Source organism: Lipophrys pholis (assembly GCF_963383615.2).
Source record: "Lipophrys pholis genome assembly, chromosome: 13".
Classification (NCBI taxonomy): domain Eukaryota; kingdom Metazoa; phylum Chordata; class Actinopteri; order Blenniiformes; family Blenniidae; genus Lipophrys; species Lipophrys pholis.
Window position 1 is genome coordinate 29,239,136 of NC_137632.1, and position 23,068 is coordinate 29,262,203.

General features: G+C 48.0%; 1 protein-coding gene across 1 annotated transcript in view; it reads right to left on the reverse strand.

The window, feature by feature from the left end:
• dgkg (diacylglycerol kinase, gamma) overlaps positions 1-20,175 on the reverse strand; it is a gene marked incomplete at both ends in the record, with an annotated part of 37,148 nt that extends 16,973 nt beyond the window's left edge. Inside the window, 18 exons of the mRNA XM_080478931.1 lie at positions 428-517; positions 728-813; positions 1,026-1,100; positions 3,323-3,396; positions 3,818-3,925; positions 5,047-5,145; positions 5,493-5,609; positions 5,888-5,976; positions 7,724-7,841; positions 7,929-8,048; positions 8,216-8,290; positions 8,433-8,482; positions 8,612-8,728; positions 13,671-13,853; positions 16,299-16,449; positions 17,705-17,725; positions 19,897-19,973; positions 20,109-20,175. Coding sequence (XP_080335057.1) covers positions 428-517; positions 728-813; positions 1,026-1,100; positions 3,323-3,396; positions 3,818-3,925; positions 5,047-5,145; positions 5,493-5,609; positions 5,888-5,976; positions 7,724-7,841; positions 7,929-8,048; positions 8,216-8,290; positions 8,433-8,482; positions 8,612-8,728; positions 13,671-13,853; positions 16,299-16,449; positions 17,705-17,725; positions 19,897-19,973; positions 20,109-20,175 — 1,717 coding nt within the window. The remainder of the gene's footprint in view (positions 1-427; positions 518-727; positions 814-1,025; positions 1,101-3,322; positions 3,397-3,817; positions 3,926-5,046; positions 5,146-5,492; positions 5,610-5,887; positions 5,977-7,723; positions 7,842-7,928; positions 8,049-8,215; positions 8,291-8,432; positions 8,483-8,611; positions 8,729-13,670; positions 13,854-16,298; positions 16,450-17,704; positions 17,726-19,896; positions 19,974-20,108) is intronic.
• Positions 20,176-23,068: the final 2,893 nt, after the last annotated feature.

The following is a 23,068-nucleotide window of genomic DNA, read 5'->3' on the forward strand; positions in this document are numbered from 1 at the left end:
CTACATCGTGTTGAGGAGTTTCCATGGTGACGAGGAGGAAGACGTTTCCTGTGTGGATGGAAACTTTAAGATCGACGAGGAGAAAGACGACGGTTTCGGCTGGAGTGGATGGGGACTGAATTCTGACTTTTCAAGTTACAGCAAATAAAAAGTTACAAGTTACTTGAGAAAGTAACTTCAGTCTCCCTCAGTAACATCCAGTTTTTTAAAAAAAACTGTAGAAGACCTAAACGGTTCCTTCAGTTCGGGTTGTGTTTAGTGTGATGTGCAGTAAACCCTCCAGTGCTTCCCTGTGTGTGTGTGTGTGTGTGTGTGTGTGTGTGTGTGTGTGTGTGTGTGTGTGTGTGTGTGTGTGTGTGTGTGTGTGTGTGTGTGTGTGTGTGTGTGTGTGTGTGTGTGTGTGTGTGTGTGTGTGTGTGCTGCTCACCTCCCCCCCAGCGGAGGCAGCGAGCGAGGTCGTTCCCGGTGCCCAGTGGCAAGATTGCCACCGGCGGGTGTGTGGCGAAGCCAGCCTTATCTGAACGCACACACACACACACACACACACACACACACACACACACACACACACACACACACACACACACACACACACACACACACACACACACACACACACACACACACACACACACACACACACACACACACACACACACACACACACACACACACACAGTGAGGTTTCCATCACGGGGTGGTGTTCTCCAGGTGATGGTTTCAGTACCGATGCAGTCGAGGATCCAGCCCACGGTTCCGTCGCCGCCGCAGGCCAGAACCCGGAAATCAGAAACCTCGTGGAAGAAGTTCAGTCTGCACAGAAGAAACACGGAACCAAAACATTGTACAGAACGCCCATTGTACAGAACGTGTGTGCGTGTGTGTGTGTACACACATGCACACACACACACACACACACACACACACACACACACACACACACACACACACACACACACACACACACACACACACACACACACACACACACACACACACACACACACACACACCCACTCACTCACCCGGCCATGGGTCCTCCTCGGTCCAGACTGTACACCTGTCGAGGGTTCAGCAGGTACCTGAACTTCCTCAGGACCCTGGAAACAAAACCCAGACCGACATTCCAGAACAGATCGATCGGTATCGTCCATCAGTGATCAATAACCAGGGAACGTCCATCAGTGATCAATAACCAGGGAACGTCCATCAGTGATCAATAACCAGGAAACCTCCATCAGTGATCAATAACCAGGGAACGTCCATCAGTGATCAATAACCAGGAAACCTCCATCAGTGATCAATAACCAGGAAACCTCCATCAGTGATCAATAACCAGGGAACGTCCATCAGTGATCAATAACCAGGGAACGTCCATCAGTGATCAATAACCAGGAAACGTCCATCAGTGATCAATAACCAGGGAACGTCCATCAGTGATCAATAACCAGGGAACGTCCATCAGTGATCAATAACCAGGGAACGTCCATCAGTGATCAATAACCAGGAAACCTCCATCAGTGATCAATAACCAGGGAACGTCCATCAGTGATCAATAACCAGGAAACCTCCATCAGTGATCAATAACCAGGAAACCTCCATCAGTGATCAATAACCAGGGAACGTCCATCAGTGATCAATAACCAGGAATCGTCCATCAGTGATCAATAACCAGGGAACCTCCATCAGTGATCAATAACCAGGAATCGTCCATCAGTGATCAATAACCAGGGAACGTCCATCAGTGATCAATAACCAGGAATCGTCCATCAGTGATCAATAACCAGGAAACCTCCATCAGTGATCAATAACCAGGAAACCTCCATCAGTGATCAATAACCAGGAATCGTCCATCAGTGATCAATAACCAGGAATCGTCCATCAGTGATCAATAACCAGGGAACGTCCATCAGTGATCAATAACCAGGAAACCTCCATCAGTGATCAATAACCAGGAAACCTCCATCAGTGATCAATAACCAGGAATCGTCCATCAGTGATCAATAACCAGGTTGGTTTGTGTGTTGATGACGTTTGATTCCAGAGGAACCTTCCGGAGCTGCTTACGCTGTGGAGGTTGTTAACACCGTGGAGGGTGTAAACACCGTGGAGGGTGTTAACACCGTGGAGGGTGTTAACACTGTGGAGGGTGTTAACACCGTGGAGGGTGTTAACACTGTGGAGGGTGTTAACACCATGGAGGGTGTTAACGCTGTGGAGGGTGTTAACGCTGTGGAGGGTGTTAACACCATGGAGGGTGTTAACGCTGTGGAGGGTGTTAACGCCGTGGAGAGTGTTAATGCTATGGTTAACGCTGTGGAGGGTGTTAACGCCGTGGAGGGTGTTAACACTGTGGAGGGTGTTAACACCATGGAGGGTGTTAACGCTGTGGAGGGTGTTAACGCCGTGGAGAGTGTTAATGCTATGGTTAACGCTGTGGAGGGTGTTAACGCCGTGGAGGGTGTTAACTCTGTGGAGAGTGTTAATGCTATGGTTAACGCTGTGGAGGGTGTTAATGCTGTGGAGGGTGTTAAAGCTTTAGAGGGTGTTAACACTGTGGAGGGTGTTAACGCTTTGGAGGGTGTTAACGCTGTGGAGGGTGTTAACACTGTGGAGGGTGTTAACGCTGTGGAGGTTGTTAACACTGTGGAGGGTGTTAAAGCTTTAGAGGGTGTTAACACTGTGGAGGGCGTTAACGCTGTGGAGGTTGTTAACACTGTGGAGGGTGTTAACGCTGTGGAGGTTGTTAACACTGTGAAGGGTGTTAACACTTTGGAGAGTGTTAATGATGTGGAGGGTGGTAACGCTTTGGAGGGTGTTAACGCCGTGGAGAGTGTTAACGCCGTGGAGGGTGTTAACGCCGTGGAGGGTGTTAATGCTGTGGAGGGTGTTAAAGCTTTAGAGGGTGTTAACACTGTGGAGGGTGTTTTTAAAACTTTTAGAAATCCAACTCTGAGTTTGATGAGAAGTATTACTACTTGGAAGAGACGCACGCCGATAGTTTCAGTTATGGATCAAAGAGCTGTGTACACAATGTACACAATGTACACAATGTACACAATGTACACACTGACTGAGGTAAAGCAGGTGAGAAGCAGTGTGAACACACTTCCTCCACCACCACACCTGATCTGAGTCTCTCTTCAACTTTGACTCTCCAGTCATCTGCTGCCCCCTGCTGGTTTGTAAGGACGTTTAACTGCTGTCTGGTCTCCATTTCGTGTGTGTGTGTGTGTGTGTGTGTGTGTGTGTGTGTGTGTGTGTGTGTGTGTGTGTGTGTGTGTGTGTGTGTGTGTGTGTGTGTGTGTGTGTGTGTCCTCACCTCTCCCCCTGCCTCCCTCCACTCTTCAGGTTGACCAGGACCAGCAGAGGGTGAGTCCCAGGAGGAGGAGAAATCTGCATAGGAGTGACTCCTGTTAACTCCTCCTTTAATTCACACTGTCACACCTGCATCCAGTCTACAGTCAGTCAGTCTACAGTCAGGCTACAGTCACTACAGTCAGTCTACAGTCAGTCAGTCTAGTCAGTCTACAGTCAGTCAGTCGGTCTACAGTCAGTCTACAGTCAGTCAGTCTACAGTCTGTCTACAATCAGTCTACAGTCAGTCAGTCTACAGTCAGTCTACAGTCAGTCTACAGTCAGTCAGTCTACAGTCAGTCTACAGTCAGTCTACAGTCACTACAGTCAGTCTACAGTCAGTCAGTCGGTCTACATTCAGTCTACAGTCAGTCATGTACTTCAAGTTAATAGTTTTAGGTAAGGTAATGGTAATAAAAATTACTTCAGGATTACTTCTTAGCGAGTAACTTGAGAGTACCTGCAGCGCCTGGCCGTCTCCCGGGGAGAACTTGAAAGTTTGACTCGGGTCATCAGGACTCGTGCTGGGTGGAGACTCGCCCTCCCGCTTCACCAACGAGTGGCGCTCCTGAAAAGACATGAAGGAGACATGGACACGACTGAAGGAGACATGAACACGACTGAAGGAGGCATGGACACGAGACATGGACACGGCTGAAGGAGACATGGACACGACTGAAGGAGACATGGACACGACTGAAGGAGACATGAACACGACTGAAGGAGACATGGACACAAGTGAAGGAGACATGGACACGACTGAAGGAGACATGAACACGACTGAAGGAGACATGGACACGACTGAAGGAGACATGAACACGACTGAAGGAGACATGGACACAAGTGAAGGAGACATGAACACGACTGAAGGAGACATGGACACGACTGAAGGAGACATGAACACGACTGAAGGAGACATGGACACGACTGAAGGAGACATGAACACGACTGAAGGAGACATGAACACGACTGAAGGAGACATGGACACGACTGAAGGAGACATGAACACGACTGAAGGAGACATGAACACGACTGAAGGAGACATGGACACAAGTGAAGGAGACATGAACACGACTGAAGGAGACATGGACACGACTGAAGGAGACATGAACACGACTGAAGGAGACATGGACACGACTGAAGGAGACATGAACACGACTGAAGGAGACATGGACACGACTGAAGGAGACATGAACACGACTGAAGGAGACATGAACACGACTGAAGGAGACATGGACACAAGTGAAGGAGACATGAACACGACTGAAGGAGACATGGACACAAGTGAAGGAGACATGAACACGACTGAAGGAGACATGGACACGACTGAAGGAGACATGAACACGACTGAAGGAGACATGGACACGACTGAAGGAGACATGGACACGACTGAAGGAGACATGAACACGACTGAAGGAGACATGGACACAAGTGAAGGAGACATGGACACGACTGAAGGAGACATGGACGTGTCAGTCTGAAGACTCCTGAGTTCTTCTGCCAGGAAAAACCTGCAGATCTTACTGAAGCCCCGTCTCCACGGCAACTACCAAGTCCTCAACCAGTCCCAGGTCAGGTCTGATACAAGACCCAAACCCGGTTTCAGATCAGTCAGGGCTCGGGTCGACCTGGTTTCTACGTGGTTCCTTCTGGACTGACTGGTTCTAGAGGTCAGAGGTCAGGACTCACCAGGACGACGGGGCAGATGTAGCAGGGCAGCAGGGTGTGGTCTCTCAGAGCTCCTCCGTCACACTCCACCTTCACACTCGACGCACATTTGTTATGAAGCTGCAGACGGAACAAACTGCAGTTACTGACCACAGCAAAAGGTCAAAGGTCAGAGTGGAGCTCAGAGTAAAGGGCGTTGGACTGTCCGCAGTGTTCAGCTGACTGAACTAAAGGTCAGTGCTGCCATCTGGTGGACAAACGCAGCATCGACAACAAACACACAAACATCCAATAATGTAAAAATGACCTCATCCACCTCACAATACACACACACTGTAGCTTAACTGTGTGTGTGTGTGTGTGTGTGTGTGTGTGTGTGTGTGTGTGTGTGTGTGTGTGTGTGTGTGTGTGTGTGTGTGTGTGTGTGTGTGTGTGTGTGTGTGTGTGTGTGTGTTGTGCAGGCTCACAGTGACGTGACACCACACACACTTCAGCCCCGTCAGACTCTGGTAACACTTGATGCTGCGGTGACATCGGTCACACTTGGTGGGAGAGTTTCCCTCCATCCAGACGTGCTGCGACACCTGGACCAGGAAGACCAGGGTCAGGGGGTCAGAGGGCACAGGGTCAGAGGAGAACCTGCTCCAGGAACCTCCTGCTGCTACAGGACCTGCCGCTACAGGACCTGCCGCTACAGAACCTGCTGCTACAGAACCTGCTGCTACAGGACCTGCCGCTACAGGACCTGCCGCTACAGGACCTGCCGCTACAGGACCTGCTGCTACAGAACCTGCTGCTACAGAACCTGCTGCTACAGGACCTGCTGCTACAGGAACCGTCAGGCGGTTCCAGGCGTTCTTACGTTGGTGTGTCGGCGGGACTTGGCGTAGGTGCTGATGCAGGCGGCGATGTCTTTGGACACACAGCGTTCGTGAACCGTGTACTTGCATACTGATGGAAAACAGAAAGATTACACAAGTTACTTCTTTACTGGAAGGCAGTATTTAGGCAGTATGGGGACAGTGTTAGGACAGTGTTGGGGCAGTATTTGGACAGTGTTAGGGCAGTATTGGGACAGTGTTAGGGCAGTATGGGGACAGTGTTAGGGCAGTATGGGGACAGTGTTAGGGCAGTATTGGGACATTGTGAGGGCAGTATTGGGACATTGTGAGGGCAGTATTTGGACAGTGTTGGGACAGTGTTGGGACAGTGTTAGGGCAGTATTGGGACAGTGTTAGGGCAGTATTGGGACATTGTTAGGGGAGTATTGGGACAGTGTTGGGACAGTGTTGGGACAGTGTTAGGGCAGTATTGGGACAGTGTTAGGGGAGTATTGGGACAGTGTTGGGACAGTGTTGGGACAGTGTTAGGGCAGTATTGGGACAGTGTTAGGGCAGTATTGGGACAGTGTTGGGGCAGTGTTGGGACAGTGTTAGGGCAGTATTGGGACAGTGTTGGGGCAGTATTGGGGCAGTGTTAGGGCAGTGTTGGGACAGTGTTGGGGCAGTATTGGGACAGTGTTAGGGCAGTATTGGGACAGTGTTGGGGCAGTATTGGGACAGTGTTAGGGCAGTATTGGGGCAGTGTTGGGGCAGTATTGGGGCAGTGTTAGGGCAGTGTTGGGACAGTGTTAGGGCAGTATTGGGACAGTGTTGGGGCAGTATTGGGACAGTGTTAGGGCAGTATTGGGACATTGTGAGGGCAGTGTTGGGGCAGTATTGGGGCAGTGTTGGGGCAGTATGGGGACAGTGTTAGGGCAGTGTTGGGACAGTATGGGGACAGTGTTAGGGCAGTGTTAGGGCAGTATGGGGACAGTGTTAGGGCAGTGTTGGGACAGTGTTGGGGCAGTATTGGGACAGTGTTAGGGCAGTATTGGGACAGTGTTGGGGCAGTATTGGGACAGTGTTAGGGCAGTATTGGGGCAGTGTTGGGGCAGTATTGGGACAGTGTTGGGGCAGTATTGGGGCAGTGTTAGGGCAGTGTTGGGACAGTGTTGGGGCAGTATTGGGACAGTGTTAGGGCAGTATTGGGACATTGTGAGGGCAGTGTTGGGGCAGTATTGGGGCAGTGTTGGGGCAGTATGGGGACAGTGTTAGGGCAGTGTTGGGACAGTATGGGGACAGTGTTAGGGCAGTGTTGGGACAGTGTTAGGACAGTGTTAGGGCAGTGTTGGGACAGTGTTAGGGCAGTATTGGGACATTGTGAGGGCAGTGTTGGGGCAGTATTGGGGCAGTGTTGGGGCAGTATGGGGACAGTGTTAGGGCAGTGTTGGGACAGTATGGGGACAGTGTTAGGGCAGTGTTGGGACAGTGTTAGGACAGTGTTAGGGCAGTGTTGGGACAGTGTTAGGGCAGTGTTGGGGCAGTGTTAGGGCAGTATTGGGACAGTGTTGGGGCAGTGTTGGGACAGTGTTAGGGCAGTATTGGGACAGTGTTGGGGCAGTATTGGGGCAGTGTTAGGGCAGTGTTGGGACAGTGTTAGGGCAGTGTTAGGACAGTGTTAGGGCAGTATTGGGACAGTGTTGGGGCAGTATTGGGGCAGTGTTAGGGCAGTGTTGGGACAGTGTTAGGGCAGTGTTAGGGCAGTGTTAGGGCAGTATGGGGACAGTGTTGGGACAGTGTTAGGGCAGTGTTGGGGCAGTATGGGGACAGTGTTAGGGCAGTATGGGGACAGTTCCGGGGCAGTTCCGGACACTCACAGGAGCAGCAGAGCCCCTGCTTGCGGACACCCAGCAGCATGGTGTGGCAGTAGTTGCAGTATGCCGGCTTGTTGAAGTGCTTCAGACGCCACACATGTTGCCCGTCCTCCTGCACGTTCTGAGGACAGCAGCAGTAATCTGATTACACCGCTCCTCACATTGTAGGAAGCAGTGGGCAGGTGAAGGTGTGAATGTGCAGACGCACCGTGTCCATGCCCAGCAGCACCAGCAGGGGGACGGTGGTGAGCCCTCCTCTGATCCACTCCTCCAGGGTCACCGTCCCGTCTCGGTCCAGGTCGATCTCCTCCATCATCTCCTTCAGGATCTGCAGGTTCAAAGGTCACACACGGCCATCCATCAGCCGGAACATTACAACCACCCCTGAAGGGTTTCTGTGTGTGTGTGTGTGTGTGTGTGTGTGTGTGTGTGTGTGTGTGTGTGTGTGTGTGTGTGTGTGTGTGTGTGTGTGTGTGTGTGTGTGTGTGTACTCACTGGCTGCAGCTCTGTGGAGTCCCACTCCAGATATTCAGCCACGTGAACCATCTGATTGATGATACGGTCCAACTCCTGTGAAGAGACGGTGGAGACGTTACACACACACACACACACACACACACACACACACACACACACACACACACACACACACACACACACACACACACACACACACACACACACACACACACACACACACACAGATTCTCACCAAACTGTCCAGCACTCCGTTACCATCGGTGTCGTAGAGCCGGAACATAACTGCAGAGGGCGACAGATAGAACAGAGGGTGTGTGTGTGTGTGTGTGTGTGTGTGTGTGTGTGTGTGTGTGTGTGTGTGTGTGTATGTATGTGTGTGTGTGTGTGTGTGTGTGTGTGTGAGAGACTCACACTCAAGCTTGTCCTCGGGCCTGCCCCTCTCCAGCAGTGACAGGTAGCAGACGATGTCTTTGAGGAAAACCACCTGAGGAGACGGAGTTTCTGAGGAGGTCTCTGTGTGAGTCCGCTCTGTCAGAGTAACACAACACAGTAACACAACACAGCAACACAACACAGTAATACAACACAGCAACACAACACAGTAATACAACACAGTAACACAACACAGCAACACAACACAGTAATACAACACAGTAACACAACACAGCAACACAACACAGCAACACAACACAGCAACACAACACAGTAACACAACACAGCAACACAACACAGCAACACAACACAGTAACACAACACAGCAACACAACACAACACAGTAACACAACACAGTAACACAACACAGCAACACAACACAGTAACACAACACAGCAACACAACACAGTAACACAACACAGCAACACAACACAACACAGCAACACAACACAGCAACACAACACAGTAACACAACACAGCAACACAACACAACACAGCAACACAACACAGTAACACAACACAGCAACACAACACAACACAGTAACACAACACAGTAACACAACACAGCAACACAACACAGTAACACAACACAGCAATACAACACAGTAACACAACACAGTAACACAACACAGCAACACAACACAGTAACACAACACAGTAACACAACACAGCAACACAACACAGTAACACAACACAGCAACACAACACAGTAACACAACACAGCAACACAACACAACACAGTAACACAACACAGCAATACAACACAGTAACACAACACAGTAACACAACACAGCAACACAGTAACACAACACAGTAACACAACACAGCAACACAACACAGTAACACAACACAGCAACACAACACAACACAACACAGTAACACAACACAGCAATACAACACAGTAACACAACACAGTAACACAACACAGTAACACAACACAGCAACACAACACAACACAACACAGCAACACAACACAGTAACACAACACAGTAACACAACACAGTAACACAACACAGCAACACAACACAGCAACACAACACAGCAACACAACACAGCAACACAACACAGTAACACAACACAACACAGCAACACAACACAGCAACACAACACAGTAACACAACACAGCAACACAACACAGCAATACAACACAGCAACACAACACAGTAACACAACACAACACAGTAACACAACACAACACAGTAACACAACACAGCAACACAACACAGCAACACAACACAGCAACACAGTAACACAACACAACACAACACAGCAACACAACACAGTAACACAACACAACACAGCAACACAGTAACACAACACAACACAGTAACACAACACAGCAACACAGTAACACAACACAGCAACACAACACAGTAACACAACACAGCAACACAGTAACACAACACAGCAACACAACACAGTAACACAACACAACACAGCAACACAGTAACACAACACAGCAACACAACACAGTTACACAACACAACACAGTAACACAACACAGCAACACAACACAGCAACACAACACAGTAACACAACACAACACAGTAACACAACACAGCAACACAACACAGCAATGCAACACAGCAACACAACACAGCAACACAACACAGTAACACAGCAACACAACACAGCAACACAACACAGTAACACAACACAACACAGTAACACAACACAGCACCACAACACAGTAACACAGCAACACAGCAACACAACACAGTAACACAGCAACACAACACAGTAACACAACACAACACAGCAACACAACACAACACAGTAACACAACACAACACAGTAACACAACACAGCAACACAACACAGCAACACAACACAGTAACACAACACAGTAACACAACACAACACAGTAACACAACACAGCAACACAACACAGTAACACAACACAGCAACACAACACAGCAACACAACACAGTAACACAACACAACACAGCAACACAACACAGCAACACAACACAGTAACACAACACAGCAACACAACACAGCAATACAACACAGCAACACAACACAGTAACACAACACAACACAGTAACACAACACAACACAGTAACACAACACAGCAACACAACACAGCAACACAACACAGCAACACAGTAACACAACACAACACAACACAGCAACACAACACAGTAACACAACACAACACAGCAACACAGTAACACAACACAACACAGTAACACAACACAGCAACACAGTAACACAACACAGCAACACAACACAGTAACACAACACAGCAACACAGTAACACAACACAGCAACACAACACAGTAACACAACACAACACAGCAACACAGTAACACAACACAGCAACACAACACAGTTACACAACACAACACAGTAACACAACACAGCAACACAACACAGCAACACAACACAGTAACACAACACAACACAGTAACACAACACAGCAACACAACACAGCAATGCAACACAGCAACACAACACAGCAACACAACACAGTAACACAGCAACACAACACAGCAACACAACACAGTAACACAACACAACACAGTAACACAACACAGCACCACAACACAGTAACACAGCAACACAGCAACACAACACAGTAACACAGCAACACAACACAGTAACACAACACAACACAGCAACACAACACAGTAACACAGCAACACAACACAACACAGTAACACAACACAACACAGTAACACAACACAGCAACACAACACAGCAACACAACACAGTAACACAACACAGTAACACAACACAACACAGTAACACAACACAGCAACACAACACAGCAACACAACACAGTAACACAACACAGCAACACAACACAGCAACGCGACACAGCAACACAGTAACACAACACAGCAACACAACACAGCAACACAGTAACACAACACAGCAACACAACACAGTAACACAGTAACACAACACAGCAACACAACACAGCAACACAACACAGTAACACAGCAACACAACACAGCACCACAACACAGCAACACAGTAACACAACACAGCAACACAACACAGCAACGCAACACAGCAACACAGTAACACAACACAGCAACACAACACAGCAACACAACACAGTAACACAACACAGTAACACAACACAACACAGTAACACAACACAGCAACACAACACAGTAACACAACACAACACAGCAACACAACACAGCAACACAACACAGTAACACAACACAGCAACACAACACAGCAACACAACACAGCAACACAGTAACACAACACAGTAACACAACACAACACAGCAACACAACACAGCAACACAACACAGTAACACAACACAGCAACACAACACAGCAACACAACACAGCAACACAGTAACACAACACAGTAACACAACACAGCAACGCAACACAGCAACACAGTAACACAACACAGCAACACAACACAGCACCACAACACAGTAACACAACACAACACAGTAACACAACACAGCAACACAACACAGCAACACAACACAGCAACACAACACAGCAACACAACACAGCAACGCAACACAGCAACACAGTAACACAACACAGCAACACAACACAGCAACACAACACAGTAACACAACACAGTAACACAACACAGCAACACAACACAGTAACACAACACAACACAGCAACACAACACAGCAACACAACACAGTAACACAACACAGCAACACAACACAGCAACACAACACAGTAACACAACACAGCAACACAACACAGCAACGCAACACAGCAACGCAACACAGCAACACAGTAACACAACACAGTAACACAATACAGGAGAAGTTTAATGAACAATGTCTGAGTTCTGACCTGAACTCCATGGAGAAACTGGAGAACTGGAGAATACTACTATGTACATGAGGAAACGTCTCATCACTACTGTCAATGAGTTTTATCAATGATCTCATTGGAGCAGTAATTAGTGCTTTTATCTCATAGGGAGAAGGTCGTGGGTTCCAATCCAGCTGGAGGTGTTTGTTTGTGTGTACATGGGCTTCCTCTGGGTACTGTGGTTTCCTCCCATACCCAGGTACGTTCCTCCCATACCCAGGTACATTCCGTCTATGTGTACCCTCTGAAAGATCGAGGACCTGCCCTCAGTTTTTTTAAACGTATTTTCATTGACGTCCAAACAACGTCCAAGAAAGACGAATAAAAAACGTTCTGGCTCCTCTGAGGACGTCTTCTGGATGTTTAGAGACGAAGTCTGTTAGACGTGTGTGTGTGTGTGTGTGTGTGTGTGTGTGTGTGTGTGTGTGTGTGTGTGTGTGTGTGTGTGTGTGTGTGTGTGTGTGTGTGTGTGTGTGTGTGTGTGTGTGTGTGTGTGTGTGTGTGTGTGTGTGTGTGTGTGTGTGTGTTGCTCCCTGCAGTACATCACACTCCATGTTCAGCCTTCAGAACTCAGCAGGAGAAACACTGACGCTCCGTCAGACATCACACTCATTACCAACAGACCCGAGGAACACACTGACATTACTCTGCAAGGACGAGCACAAGTACCAGTACTAACCTTCATCTACTGGATATGAGTACAAGTACTAGTACTAACCTTCCTACTTGATAGGAGTACAAGTACCAGTACTAACCTTCATCTACTTGATACGAGTACAAGTACCAGTACTAACCTTCCTACTGGATACGAGTACAAGCTAGTACTAACCTTCATCTACTTGATACGAGTACAAGTACCAGTACTAACCTTCATCTACTTGATACGAGTACAAGTTAGTACTAACCTTCATCTACTTGATACGAGTACAAGTACCAGTACTAACCTTCCTACTGGATACGAGTACAAGCTAGTACTAACCTTCATCTACTTGATACGAGTACAAGTACCAGTACTAACCTTCATCTACTTGATACGAGTACAAGTTAGTACTAACCTTCATCTACTTGATACGAGTACAAGTACCAGTACTAACCTTCCTACTGGATACGAGTACCAATATAAGTACTGGCCTTCAGTTAGTTGCTGAGACCAGTTCTATATGGGATCTTTCATGAATACAAGTACTCAGTGCAGTATCAGACCCCCCCTCCCCCGACCGTCCCACCTGGGGGAAGGCTGGCGGACGCCAGCGTCCTGCAGGAAGTGGTGTTGGGGGCGGGGCCCCCGGAGGGGGCGGGGCCTCCCGTGCCTGAGCACTGTGAGGAGGAGCGGGAGGAGGAGCAGGGGGAGCCGCAGAGCTCCGGGTTGCGCCGGCCCATCGTGGAGCGGAGGCTCCGCCCCTTCAGCCCTGGAGGAACAGAGACCAAGGTTACAGGAACCAACAGGAAAACAACGAGAACTACAACGATCTAGTAAAGACGTATTGTACTTCCTTCTTTTCAGCCCAGAAGGTTTGGACACGTTTCCGATAAAGACAGAAAAACGCCTCGGAAACGCGTCCAAGGTGCGTTTAAAAACCTGAAAGGAAGGAAGTAAAATACTGAAGTACTTGAAGTGTAATTTCACAACTGATCACTCCCTTCTAATCATCAACAACCAACGTTGGTGTTGATGAATATGTGTGAGCAGCACCAGCGGTACGTATCAATACTCAGATACTCAGAGTAGTAACTGCTACCTGTGATGGAGGCACAGGCCACTTCGGTCTGAAGTATTAACTTACATTCATTACAGTGAAGTATTTAGAAGTATTTGTCAGTGGTTTCCGATCCTTCCTTGAAGATGAACGAAGCAGCGAAAGTCGGATCTCTTGTTTCTCTCTTTGGGAAAAGTACTGAGAAATGACTGCGTTGTATTTGGTGCCTTATAAATAAAGTTGAATTGAATTCTTCTGCTGGATCATGTCATGGCAGACTGTACCAGCAGGGGGCAGCGCAGCAGCTTCCTCCAGTCGTCTCTACAGTCCAGAGGAGACAAACTGAAGAACCTGATCTCCTCCCGTCTTTTTTTATTTTCTCTTGATGAAATAAAACTCAGGAAACAGGAGGAGTGGAAGGAAATGATGAGGAGGAAGAGGAGGCGCTACCTTCTGACAACATGTGTTTTACCATGATGAGTACTTCATCTTGTACCTTTGTCCAGTTCCTCAGAGTTTTCAATGTGTTAACATCTGATCGATCACCTGAAACCACCCAGGATACCGGGAAATCACCAGAGAAAGGATGAGCACAAGTACGAGTACTACCCTTCAACTACTTGCTGATATCGAGTACAGGCTCAGAGATATGTACTGAGCAGTTAAAGTAACAAGTGACGTCGGGCTATCTCTGCTGGCAAGGCAAGGCAAGGCAAGGCAAGGCAAGGCAAGGCAAGGCAAATGTATTTACAGAGCACCATTCAAACAATTCACAGCTTTACAAAGTAATGCAGAATATTAATCCTAATCTCCAGATGGTTGTTTCCCACCACCGCTGACCAGACGGTCCCTTTGGGGACAAACGTCAAGCGGGTCACCAGTTCGGTCTTTACCATCAGATCTCCATGGACACAATGCTGGTCTCACTTTGGAATCTACTGGTGATGAAGTTGCCGGTGATGAAGTTGCTGGTGATGAAGTTGCTGGTGTTGTAGTAACTATCTTTCTCCTCCTCTTGATATTTTGTCAGAACTTAATTTTCAGTCCGTCAGCGTTGCTCCTTCTCTCTCTACCTGCTGCTGACTGATGACATCACGTAAAACCTGCTGGGTTCTATCAAGGAGCTGTAACTAGTACCAGTACTCGGCAGTACTGGACCCAATACTGGCATCCTTTGGTAGGTCGGTCAGTTGGTCGGTCGGTCGGTCGGTCGGTTAAAGGACTACAACCTTGTTGGTTGGTTGGTTGGTTGGTTGGTTGGTTGGCTAAAGGACTACAACCTTGTTGGTTGATTGGTTGGTTGGTTGGTTGGTTGGTTGATTGGTTGGTTGGCTAAAGGACTACAACCTTGTTGGTTGATTGGTTGGTTGGTTGGTTGGTTGGTTGATTGGTTGGTTGGCTAAAGGACTACAACCTTGTTGGTTGGTTGGTTGGTTGGTTGGTTGGTTGGTTGGTTGGTTGGTTGGTTGGCTAAAGGACTACAACCTTGTTGGTTGATTGGTTGGTTGGTTGGTTGGTTGGTTGGCTAAAGGACTACAACCTTGTTGGTTGATTGGTTGGTTGGTTGGTTGGTTGGTTGGTTGGTTGGTTGGTTGATTGGTTGGTTGGCTAAAGGACTACAACCTTGTTGGTTGGTTGGTTGGTTGGTTGGTTGGTTGGTTGGTTGGTTGGCTAAAGGACTACAACCTTGTTGGTTAGTTGGTTGGTTGGTTGATTGGTTGGTTGGCTAAAGGACTACAACCTTGTTGGTTGGTTGGTTGGTTGGTTGGTTGGTTGGTTGGTTGGTTGGTTGGTTGGCTAAAGGACTACAACCTTGTTGGTTGGTTGGTTGGTTGGTTGGTTGGTTGGTTGGTTGGTTGGTTGGTTGGTTGGTTGGTTGGTTGGTTGATTGGTTGGTTGGTTGGTTGGTTGGTTGGTTGGCTAAAGGACTACAACCTTGTTGGTTGGTTGGTTGGTTGGTTGATTGGTTGGTTGGTTGGTTGGTTGGTTGGTTGGTTGGTTGGTTGGTTGATTGGTTGGTTGGTTGGTTGGTTGGTTGGTTGGTTGGCTAAAGGACTACGACCTTGTTGGTTGGTTGGGGGATGTGTTGTTTTGAAAACTTGTTTTACCCAGGGAGCAGTGTTTGGAGACGTTGCCGTGGCGACAGAAGCTGCCTACCCAGTGAAGCGGTCCCAGCCTGAGGCGGCTCTGGAGAACAGGCTCCTGTCTTGCTCTTGAAGGAGGTGAAGAGGTGCTGACACAGCTCCTGGGGGACGTCGTTCTGCAGGTACGTGGCCATGAAGAGCTGGAAGCCATCGTAGTCGATGGGCTGCAGAGGAGAGAACCAGGAGGTCAGCTGGAGAAGGTACCACTGAACGGGAAAAGAAAGAAGAGGCAGATGTGATGGAGGTGATCGTCCCCTTCTGCTACGTTCTTCTTTAAAACTACAAACTCAGAGTTTCTTCATCACTGGTCCATAGTCTGGTGAAGGGAAACAGCAAGCAAGACATGGAATGATGGGACTGTACTGGATTCTATATATACACATTATATATCATGCTGTAGGGTTGTCTAGTGTTATATGCGGTAAAGAGGGGTTATTGTTGGGTTATGTGGGGTAAAGAGGGGCTATTGTTGGGTTATATGAGGTTATATGAGATAAAGAGGGGTTATTGTTGGGTTATATGAGGTTATATGAGGTAAAGAGGGGTTATTGTTGGGTTATGTGGGGTAAAGAGGGGCTATTGTTGGGTTATATGAGGTTATATGAGATAAAGAGGGGCTATTGTTGGGTTATATGAGGTTATATGAGATAAAGAGGGGCTATTGTTGGGTTATATGAGGTTATATGAGGTAAAGAGGGGTTATTGTTGGTTTATGTGAGGTTATATGAGGTAAAGAGGGGCTATTGTTGGTTTATGTGAGGTTATATGAGGTAAAGAGGGGCTATTGTTGGGTTATATGAGGTTATATGAGGTAAAGAGGGGCTATTGTTGGTTTATGTGAGGTTATATGAGGTAAAGAGGGGCTATTGTTGGTTTATGTGAGGTTATATGAGGTAAAGAGGGGCTATTGTTGGTTTATGTGAGGTTATATGAGGTAAAGAGGGGCTATTGTTGGTTTATGTGAGGTTATATGAGGTAAAGAGGGGTTATTGTTGGTTTATGTGAGGTTATATGAGGTAAAGAGGGGTTATTGTTGGGTTATGTGGGGTAAAGAGGGGCTATTGTTGGGTTATGTGAGGTAAAGAGGGGTTATTGTTGGGTTATGTGAGGTTATATGAGGTAAAGAGGGGTTATTGTTGGGTTATGTGGGGTAAAGAGGGGCTATTGTTGGGTTATGTGAGGTAAAGAGGGGTTATTGTTGGGTTATGTGAGGTAAAGAGGGGTTATTGTTGGGTTATGTGAGGTTATATGAGGTAAAGAGGGGTTATTGTTGGGTTATGTGAGGTAAAGAGGGGTTATTGTTGGGTTATGTGGGGTAAAGAGGGGTTATTGTTGGGTTATGTGGGGAGTAAACAGGATGAACATGCAGTCCAACACAAACAACACAACATGCAGAGCAGCTGAGACCAGGAGGCTTACTTGGTTCAGAACGTCCTGATTCTGTTTCACAGGGGGGCAAGAGTGGGGGTGGGGGGTGGGGGGTGGGGATGGGGGGTGGTGGTGGGGGGTGGGGGGTTAGAAGAAAGATTAGCTGCTTTGTGTCTGCAGGTTAACAGGAAGTGGGTGAGAGAAAAGGAAGCAACAACAGGAAGTGAGTGAGAGGGAAGGAAGCAACAACAGGAAGTGAGTGAGAGGGAAGGAAGCAACAACAGGAAGTGAGTGAGAGGGAAGGAAGCAACAACAGGAAGTGAGTGTGAGGGAAGGAAGGAACAACAGGAAGTGAGTGTGAGGGAAGGAAGGAACAACAGGAAGTGAGTGAGAGGGAAGGAAGCAACAACAGGAAGTGGGTGAGAGGGAAGGAAGCAACAACCGGAAGTGAGTGAGAGGGAAGGAAGCAACAACAGGAAGTGAGTGTGAGGGAGGGAAGGAACAACAGGAAGTGAGTGTGAGGGAAGGAAGCAACAACAGGAAGTGGGTGAGAGGGAGGGAAGCAACAACAGGAAGTGGGTGAGAGGGAAGGAAGCAACAACAGGAAGTGAGTGCGAGGGAGGGAAGGAACAACAGGAAGTGAGTGAGAGGGAAGGAAGCAACAACAGGAAGTGGGTGAGAGGGAGGGAAGCAACAACAGGAAGTGAGTGAGAGGGAAGGAAGCAACAACAGGAAGTGGGTGAGAGAGAAAGAAGCAAACACAGGAAGTGGGTGAGAGGGAAGGAAGCAACAACAGGAAGTGAGTGAGAGGGAAGGAAGCAACAACAGGAAGTGGGTGAGAGAGAAAGAAGCAAACACAGGAAGTGGGTGAGAGGGAAGGAAGCAACAACAGGAAGTGAGTGTGAGGGAAGGAAGGAACAACAGGAAGTGAGTGTGAGGGAAGGAAGCAACAACAGGAAGTGAGTGTGAGGGAAGGAAGGAACAACAGGAAGTGAGTGTGAGGGAAGGAAGGAACAACAGGAAGTGAGTGAGAGGGAAGGAAGCAACAACAGGAAGTGGGTGAGAGGGAAGGAAGCAACAACAGGAAGTGGGTGAGAGGGAAGGAAGCAACAACCGGAAGTGAGTGAGAGGGAAGGAAGCAACAACAGGAAGTGAGTGTGAGGGAAGGAAGCAACAACAGGAAGTGAGTGTGAGGGAAGGAAGCAACAACAGGAAGTGAGTGTGAGGGAGGGAAGGAACAACAGGAAGTGAGTGTGAGGGAAGGAAGCAACAACAGGAAGTGGGTGAGAGGGAGGGAAGCAACAACAGGAAGTGGGTGAGAGGGAAGGAAGCAACAACAGGAAGTGAGTGCGAGGGAGGGAAGGAACAACAGGAAGTGAGTGAGAGGGAAGGAAGCAACAACAGGAAGTGGGTGAGAGGGAAGGAAGCAACAACAGGAAGTGGGTGAGAGGGAAGGAAGCAACAACAGGAAGTGAGTGTGAGGGAAGGAAGGAACAACAGGAAGTGAGTTAGAGGGAAGGAAGGAACAACAGGAAGTGAGTGAGAGGGAAGGAAGCAACAACAGGAAGTGGGTGAGAGGGAGGGAAGCAACAACAGGAAGTGGGTGAGAGGGAAGGAAGCAACAACAGGAAGTGAGTGCGAGGGAGGGAAGGAACAACAGGAAGTGAGTGAGAGGGAAGGAAGGAACAACAGGAAGTGGGTGAGAGGGAGGGAAGCAACAACAGGAAGTGGGTGAGAGGGAAGGAAGCAACAACAGGAAGTGGGTGAGAGGGAAAGAAGCAACAACAGGAAGTGGGTGAGAGGGAGGGAAGCAACAACAGGAAGTGGGTGAGAGAGAAAGAAGCAACAACAGGAAGTGGGTGAGAGAGAAAGAAGCAAACACAGGAAGTGGGTGAGAGGGAAGGAAGCAACAACAGGAAGTGAGAGGGAAGTCAAGTCAAGATCAAGGCAGTTAAAATAACACACACACATACACACACACACACACACACACACACACACACACACACACACACACACACACACACACACACACACACACACACACACACACACACACACACACACACACACACACATACAGTGACATCATCAGGAGGATGGACAGATGGATGGATGGATGGATGGATGGATGGATGGATGGATGGATGGATGGATGGATGGATGGATGGATGAACCCAGTAGAGTCAGACCAGCACAAAGTATCAGTGAAGGAGGGTAGACGCTGACTCAGGTAGACTCACCTGCTCTGGGTTGTATTTGGAGAGAACTCCTTCACCATGAAACTCCTCCAGGACGTCCTTCAACCTCTTGCTGGAATCTGAGGAGCAAAGATAGAAGAAGAAACATCTGTCCAACAGGAAGCTACAGAGGGATGTTGGAGGAAGATGCTCTATAATCTGGATTATAGTGGAGGAGGAAGATGCTCTATAATGTCACTTTGGGTTTTACTCACATTCACTGTACTGCTGCAGCTGACTGAACTCAGCTGGGCTCAAACACACCCAGCTGCTGTCTCCCATGCTGTGTGTGTGTGTGTGTGTGTGTGTGTGTGTGTGTGTGTGTGTGTGTGTGTGTGTGTGTGTGTGTGTGTGTGTGTGTGTGTGTGTGTGTGTGTGTGTGTGTGTGTGTGTGTGTGTGTGTGTGTGTGTGTGTGTGTGTGTGTGTGTGTGTGTGTGTGTGATCCTCAGGTCAGCCGGTGGGACATCATGTCTTCAGTCTTCATCTGGACTCTGGTCTGACTCGTCCTGCAGAGAGAAGAACAGAGGAGCTCAGCTCAGGAAACTCCTGGTGGAGGAAAGTTCTGGACTCCTCACCCCCCTCACCCCCCTCACCCTCCTCACCATCACCACCATCACCACCACACACACACACACACACACACACACACACAGGGCTAATCTTTGCTTTACTAACTAGTTAACTACCAACCTACCCATTTCCCATCACAGACACCATCCCACAGTAACTGAAGACCGTCTGACCCTCCAGACGTTTTACAACTAATCAATGTTCCTTTAACAGACACTCAGGAAGTCGACGCTAAAGACGAGCTCCTATGTTCTATTGTTCTCCATCACCCGGTGGAGACCGAGGACAGCCTTCCTGCTCTCTGGTAACCTCCATTCTGAATGGAGCCGCCATCTTGTTTGTAGTTCCATCATACGTCTCACACACTCCCTCCACCACTCTGTGCCAAGAATTCTGAAATCCTTCAAGCCTTTCACCAGTAATTCAAATTCCAAGTTAATTGTTTGATATATCTTATGAGATTGATATTCCTGAATTGGTTATCATTTCCTATTTAACAGACGCTGCCCCGAGATGGCGACACAGATCAGATTACATTTTTTATCAAATGATTAATAACTATCTTTGATTGTTAATCATCATTATCCATAGCCAAACTGCCTAAACACTACATAACTGGTGCCCCGTGTGAGGTCGAAATCACAACAGTAGTTTGGGGAGGTTGTTGGTAGTTTTGGGGTTATTGGTAGTTTGGGGGGGTCTTTCTGAGCAGACAAGCTTCCTGATGAATAAGCCAATGACTTAGTCAGTCTTCAGTGAGGACTCATGATGCAGACTAATGAAGGTGCTGATGGAGGGAAGTGAGCTGAGGAGGAGGAGGTGGAGGAGGTGCTGATGGAGGGAAGTGAGCTGAGGAGGAGGAGGTGGAGGAGGTGCTGATGGAGGGAAGTGAGCTGAGGAGGTGCTGATGGAGGGAACTGAGCTGAGGAGGAGGAAGTGACACAGGAAGTTCTGTCACCGCCGGATGAGACGGACGACAGCAGCTTCTCTGTGTCAAACATCAGTCGCTCAGAATCTTCTCCATATAAACTGAAGCACCAGAGCCTGAAGTTTAGTGTTTCCTTTAAAGATCAGAGGGTCAAGTTCTGATCATCTACACCTGACTCACCTGCACAGGTGAGAGAGAGAGAGAGAGGGAGAGAGAGCGACACTTACACACACACACACACACACACACACACACACACACACACACACACACACACACACACACACACACACACACACACACACACACACACACACACACACACACACACACACACACACACACACACACACTCCTGGAGGTCCATCCAGCTTCAGGCTCTCAACACTTTCAAAACGTCGCACCGTCTTTTGTTCCGTCGTCACGTTGTTCTGCGAACCTCATCTTGGACTGTTTCCATGACGACGGACTCGGACCATTTAATGTCCACCTTGGAAGCCGGTTTGAAAAAGTAGTGTTTTCAGTGTCTCTCAGTACTGTTACTAAAGTACCTAAAGTAGTAACTTATCTCTTCCAAATGTAACTGTAACTAAGTGATTGATCACAGATTCGCGTCACCAGTAAAGAGGCTTCCATTGAGTCTGTAACAGAGGCTGCTAATGCTAAAGCTAAGCTAAAGCTAAGCTAAAGCTAAGCTAAAGCTAAGCTAAAGCTAAGCTAAAGCTAAGCTAAAGCTAAGCTAAAGCTAAGCTAAAGCTAAGCGTGATGTCACCTCCAACGGAAGGAGCCAACAGCGACGGAGTAACTAATGGAGTTACTCCTCCCAGGACCAGCTGTCCTGTCGCAGCGTGCTGATCCTGCACCGGCGCCTCCTGGAGGCCGAGGCTGGACCAGTCGCTGCTCGCCGTGGCGACATAAATAACCAGGACATGTGATGGCTGGACGGGATGTAATGAGACGAGTCCACGGGAAATTAATCAGCAGGAGACGGCATGAAAAAAAAAAAAAAGGAGACGGCCGGGACCCCCCCCCCCCCACACACACACACACACACACACAAACCCTCCACCTGAGTTATTTTTACTCAAGTAAGTCAATTTAAAAATGTTGAAAATAATTAATGCATCAATGTATTCTAACATCTGTTAATGGTGGGAGGAAGATGCTCTATAATCTGGATGTTAGAGGAGGAAGATGCTTTATAATCTGGATGTTAGAGGAGGAGGATGCTCTATAATCTGGATGTTAGAGGAGGAAGATGCTCTATAATCTGATGTTAGAGGAGGAGGATGCTCTATAATCTGGATGTTAGAGGAGGAAGATGCTCTATAATCTGATGTTAGAGGAGGAAGATGCTCTATAATCTGGATGTTGGAGGAGGACAACGCTCTATAAACTGATGTTAGAGGAGGAAGATGCTCTATAATCTGGATGTTAGAGGAGGATGCTCTATAATCTGATGTTAGAGGAGGAATATGCTCTATAATCTGGATGTTAGAGGAGGAGGATGCTCTATAATCTGATGTTAGAGGAGGAATGTGCTCTATAATCTGGATGTTAGAGGAGGAAGATGCTCTATAATCTGGATGTTAGAGGAGGATGCTCTATAATCTGATGTTAGAGGAGGAATATGCTCTATAATCTGGATGTTAGAGGAGGAAGATGCTCTATAATCT